The sequence below is a fragment of the Schistocerca cancellata genome, chromosome 9, assembly GCF_023864275.1.
Source record: "Schistocerca cancellata isolate TAMUIC-IGC-003103 chromosome 9, iqSchCanc2.1, whole genome shotgun sequence".
Taxonomy (NCBI): domain Eukaryota; kingdom Metazoa; phylum Arthropoda; class Insecta; order Orthoptera; family Acrididae; genus Schistocerca; species Schistocerca cancellata.
The window spans coordinates 332,636,260-332,642,259 of record NC_064634.1 but is presented as its reverse complement, the minus strand read 5'-3'; the positions used below and the strand labels follow the sequence as shown (position 1 = coordinate 332,642,259).

The 6,000-nt window shown below is 46.0% G+C and overlaps 1 protein-coding gene across 1 annotated transcript in view; it reads left to right on the top strand.

Moving 5' to 3' along the window:
• Window positions 1-206: 206 nt before the first annotated feature.
• Window positions 207-6,000, top strand: part of LOC126100429 (scavenger receptor class B member 1-like) — a 335,359-nt gene continuing 329,565 nt past the window's right edge. Inside the window, exon 1 of the mRNA XM_049911034.1 lies at window positions 207-1,030. Coding sequence (XP_049766991.1) covers window positions 820-1,030 — 211 coding nt within the window. The 5' untranslated portion in view covers window positions 207-819. The remainder of the gene's footprint in view (window positions 1,031-6,000) is intronic.

Genomic DNA, 6,000 nt, shown 5'->3' with positions numbered 1-6,000 from the left:
AGATAGAGACGTAGCCCGTGTACACAGGAGCGGGCGGGTCCAGCCAGTCTGCGTGGCGTACGGCCTTGCGGGCGTCCTCCTCCGGCTGCAGCCCGCTGCCTGCAGCTGGGGGAGGGGCGGCTGTGGGTCGGTTCGGAGGGACCGCGTGGTAGCCGCTGCTGCTGCTGCCGCCGCTGCCGCCGCCACTGGGTCGCAGTCGCTCACTCGCCGCTGGCTCCGACGGCACGTCCGCAGACACGCACGGGGCGCCAGCAGCTGGACCAGCGCACCGCGCGGCGACCCACCGCTCTCCACTCCCTCCGCAGGACACGCCGGCGGTTTCGGTGTACGCTTCGATACTACCGAAACTTCTAAAAAAATAGACAAATTGTTTCTGCAATACGAATCTTAACACTGTTCTATATCCAAAAAAAGTTAGGAGTAGCTAGGACATATCCAATTGGTACGGCCTGATTATTTCGAACACTTGTTGTGGTGCCTTAAACGGAGACCCGACATTTGCACCGTGTCTACAGTTCTATCGTGTCACTTTCTGGTGGGCTAATATCCTTCCGCAAACTAGACAGTGCTATACTAGACATTCAATTGGTGCTGCACCCTACTCCGCGTCATTTTGTGCTCTGCATAGACACATTTAGGGCCAAGATTCTTTTCGCCGGTGAAGTTCGCTGCATCGGAGGCCGACTGAGGGAAAGAAGTTTTCGATTCTGCCAGCTCCGCCTTGTCGTGCGTCGACAGTTCCAGTGAGGTGCGATCGTCTGTCGCGAAGGCTCGCGAACGCACTGCCGGTAGGGAAGAGGTAGACACCGACGTAGCGAGATGAGGGTTCTGGGGAAGTCCCTGTGCCTAGACGGCCAACAGAGGCGCCAGCCCGCGCCGCCGCCGGCCGCAGACAAGGCGTCCCCCTTGGATGCCGCCGCCGTCAGCCTCATGGCGTCGCCGGTGAGTCGCGACCCAGACGACGAGGTCTCCAAGCAACCGCCGCCGCTGCCACCGCGTAACCGGCAAGAGAGGTCGCTCAGCACCAAACGTAAGTACAGCAGCGTCTGCTCGTGCGAACCCACTTTTGCTACTATGTACGACCATTGTCATGTTTAGTCGCAGCGCCATCTGCTGTTAATAACATTACTCTTATAACTGAAAAAATTTTAGGGTTCTGGAGCTCAATCGGTGGAAAAGGAACCCTTATTGGTTTTTGTGGTCCATCTGCAGAAAACCCTTTTCCTGAGAAAATCTACGTCACTTACTAAGGTTTACGGTCCCTTGGCGATATAACAAATTGAAGCTTTTAAGTCAACGCAATCGAAATATACGAAAATTTATGTCACATTTTTCGTTACTCGCAAACTCACCCATCAGGAGCTATAGGGCGCTTCCCGTTAACCATGAATCATGAAATTTGGCAAGAAGGAAGGTTTCGCAGTACAATCAAAGAAAAAAATCCGAAAATTGTTTAGTTGTAATTACGAGGGCTATTCAGAAAATAAGGTTCTATCGATCGCGTAATGGAAACCACAGTGAAAATCCGACGAAGCTTCTCATGGATGTGTTGGACTTTGTCTCTAGTATGACCGTCGGCCGCATCACGTCGCTCTTTTCAATTCTGATCGACAGTGAGCACGTAATGAAGCTTGGCCAACGGTGTGTCCCGCCAGGTACGAGGGACTGTGAGAGATTTCGCCTGATTGCATACAGTCCTCGCAATGGTTCAAAATGGTTCAAATGGCTCAGAGCACTATGGGACTTAACATCTAAGGTCATCAGTCCCCTATAACTACTTAAACCTAACTAACCTAAGGACATCACACACATCCATGCCCGAGGCAGGATTCGAACCTCCAACCGTAGCAATCGCGCGGTTCCGGACTGAAGCGCCTAGAACCGCTCTGCCACCGCGGCCGGCTCCCACATGATGTAACTGCCATGCATTTCCTTCTTCATGACAATCCTCGGATGCACATTGCAGGGGCAATGACATGGCTCCTGCGGCGTTTCCGATAGGAAGGGTCTCGCCACCCACCACGCAGCACGGCTCTGAGTTCCTTGTCTGCTCACAAGATGAGCTGCTTATGAAGACAACATTTTGCCACAGACAGCAATCTGCACATTAACGTAGAGAATTGGTAGCAAACACAGGCGGCTGCCTTCTGCGACGAGGTTACTGGAAATTTGGTAAAACGCTACGACAAATGTCTCAGACAGAGCGGCGACTGTCTAGAAAAGTAGTTGGAAGGTGTAGCTAACTCTCGCAAACAAAACATTTTCGATTTTCGCTGTGATTTCCATTTCGCAACCAATCGGACCTGACTTTCGGAACAGTCCTTGTATATCACACGCAAATTTTTTTTTCACTTCTTATCCGGCTGTTTATCTGTTGGTTCTTTTGTTAAGACCCCTTTTTCTGAGGAACAGGTTGACGTATCAAGTTGAAATTTATGTCACATACTAACGACTACGGTTCACTGGCGGTGTAATAAATGTCAGCTTCTAAGTCAATGCAGTCGAAAGACACGGGCCTTTATGTTGCATATTTTGACTCTCGCAAACTCACTGATCAAAACATATAGGGTACTTCGTTTTGGTCTAGAATCATGAAATTTGGTAAGAAGCAAGGTTTCGCAATGAAACCATAACAAAATATAAAAAAATTATCAATTCGTAACTGTACCACTTGACAATAATTTTTTTGTCATTCATTATCAGATCATCTATCTGTCTGTCTTTTAAGACCACTTTTTCTCGGGAACTGGTAGACATAACAAATTGAAATTTATGTGACATACTAAGGCCCATGGTTCATTGGGGGCGTAATAAATGTTAGCTTGTACGTCAACGGAATCAAAAGATACGGCCCTTTATGTTACTTGTTTTGTCTCTGGCAAACTCAGTAATCAAATGCTATAGGGGACTTCCTGTTGGTCTAGAATCATGAAATTTGACAGGAAGCAAAGTCTGACAGTACCAGTAAAGGGAAAAACCGAAATAGTTCATTTGTAATTATGCCAAAAGAAAATCCTGGAATCCCTGGGACAAATATCTCGCGAGTGGAATGTCGATAACAGGCAAAAATCGGTGAGATTCTTGATTTCCAGATTGGATGATCTGCCTGTAGATATACACAATTAAGTCCGTACTGAACCGTCAGTGGGCGAGTAATACCCGTGCCTTGCCAACTTTTTTTCTGTGTCTGGTTTCACCTATACTTGGGGTGTTGTTTTCAGAGATACAACTACATTTTTTATGCCGTCTAATACTTCTGAGATACAATATTTTCGAGATGTGGTGTACGTTCAATGATTAGTATCAATTGTTGGCGTAAGTTTTACGTTCTTTTTGCACTTGAAACTAAAGCTGAAAATCTTCCTGGAACGTTTTTAAAGCCGCCGCTGAGCACCCGTGGTCTCATTCACCGCCATCTCTAATGGTTTCTCTGACCAAAACCCTTATCACAATTTTGAAGCTTTTCTGCGGACATATCTAGAAAACTTCGGACTTGAATTGGGTATCGACGGTTTCTTTCGGCTTTTGTCGTCCCCGGTAAGTATTTTACAAGATGCGAATGCAAAGGTCGGTGAATGGATTCAGAAAGTAAAGGATGAAGAGCTACAAACAAAAGACTTTTACTAGCCTTCAAAGTAACCACTATTATTTAAAGGACATTAGATTCTCCGTTTACTGTAGAAATTATTTGTGTCACTATTGCGGTTTCGGCCTTTGGGACATTTTCAAGTGGTACTACAAAAGATGTTGTCTAAGCACATGTCAGACTTAAAAATCTATGACATGTGCTGAAGCAAATTCTTTTGCATTACCTGTTGAAAATGGCCCAAAGGCCGCAATTGCAACAGGGAATGAATAATTTCTACCGTCAGCGGTGTATATGATGTCTCATAAAACATTATGCATGACTCTGAACCCCGACGAAGAGAAGTTAATCACCATTAGCTTCAGTACACATCTGACATCGTTTTAAAGCTGCTAGAAACTGTCAGAAAATGATTCTCTGGATATACGCAATGTCTGCGAACGTTCGTGAACGAAAGTGCTTACGCTGTCTTTGCCTGTCTTCAACTATTCTGATCTCATTCTCAAAGACAGCAGCGGGTCACCCGCAGGCACCAGTAGAACTCATGTTACTACAAAATTGTGCGCAAAATGGAAGCAATCAGCTAACATGAAGTTCAGCATCAAATTAGGGAAAACGGCGACTGAGATTCATGGAATGTCAGTGCAAGTGTACGTTGTTGAAGCGGTGAGCAAAAAAGTGTGTGTCTGAGTGACTTAAACGCTTTAGAGATAGTCTTGAGGATGAGCCTCGTTCAGGTCAGCACAGCCTATCCCATACAACATCGAACGAATTCCACGGATACTTGCGGACGATCGGTGGCTATCTTTGCGAATAACAGCAGAAGAGTTGAAGATAAGCGAAGCCACTGCAAGCGCTATCGCTTACGAATATTCGCAGACTATGCCGTTATCGAACAACAACCACAGTGTTTCGAGATATTCCACAAGAAACGTTTGCTGACAGCTGCCAACTGCTTTACAACCTATTTCAGAAATGTATTGTTGCTAATCGTAGTTACTTTGAAGGCCAGTAAAGGTATTTCGTTTGTAACTCTTGTTTTCTTTATTTTATAGACGATTTAACGACCACCCAAGGCGCCCATTCTATTACCCTCCTACTCTTCAGCTGCGTTTGCCGCTAACGAGTATTCCCCCATCCTGGGCACGCTCCGTTGGCGGTTACGGTCTCCCCCCATCCCCAGAATGTGGCGAACATTCATAAAAGCCGTAAATTATTCAAACATCTACGTAAAAGACGAATTTAGTTAACGTATTACACAAAACAGTAATCGTAGCCGGCCGGAGTGGCCGAGCGGTTCTAGGCGCTACAGTCTGGAACCGCGCGACCGCTACGGTCGCAGGTTCAAATCTTCCCTCTGGCATGATTGTGTGTGATGTCCTTAGGTTAGTTAGGTTTAAGTAGTTCTAAGTTCTAGGGGACTGATGACCTCAGCAGTTAAGTCCCATAGTGCTCAGAGCCATTTGAACCAGTAATCGTAAGTAAAACTATATTGTTTGACGGAGATGCCCCACACTTTGCGAGCGAGAAACAACGAAGAGGAACTAACAAGCATCTCTTTATTAAATCCGCTTTCAACCTTTGTACCACAATCAGTCATTTATTACAGCTTCTACTGATAACCTCCTGTTTAACAGCTTGTTTGACCCTCTTTGGAACGAAACACATCACTGATTCTGCATATACATTTGTTGTTAGGTTTGTGTAGGTATGTGGTATTACATATCTACGCACCGATCTTGTAATTCGCTTAAATAACGGGCCGCTGATTTGTGTACGGGGTGATGGTGCGCGATAACGACCAAGGTTGGTCCCACAGGATTTACATCGATCGAATTTGGTCGCCGAGGCATCAACGTGAGTTCACTCTAATGCTCCTCAAACCACTGTAGCACGGCTCTGTGACTCCGAGACACTGCTGAAAGATAAGATCGCCCTCGGAGAATACACCAAACATGAAGTTATACCATAGGTTGCTCGTAAGTTCAGGAGAATGTCTCCCATAGAACAATACTGCACCCACGAGCCTGCATCCGAGGCACGCTGCGCGCTTCGAGTCGCCGTTTACCTTGGTGACAGTATGTCGAGCTCACGTGGAGGTTTCTTGCGCCCTATTCGTGACTTTAACAGAAAAAAGGCGAAGGACGATTTAAAGTGGTGCACGACGTAATCTCTGATTCGCATAGTAATGTGACTTGTAGTGAATAAATCTAGATACAGAGGTACAAAAAATCTCAGTCTTTACTTGCGTTTCCTTCCAAATTAAATAGTGCTGCTTCTAAGACACGTTTCTTATAAATTCCACACTGGTGAGCAACAACGAGACGAACAGAAATTACATTTTTATTCAAAAAGGATAATCACACTGCAGTCACCGCGATTTATGGCAGTCCCCTGTAAATTACAAAAGGCGG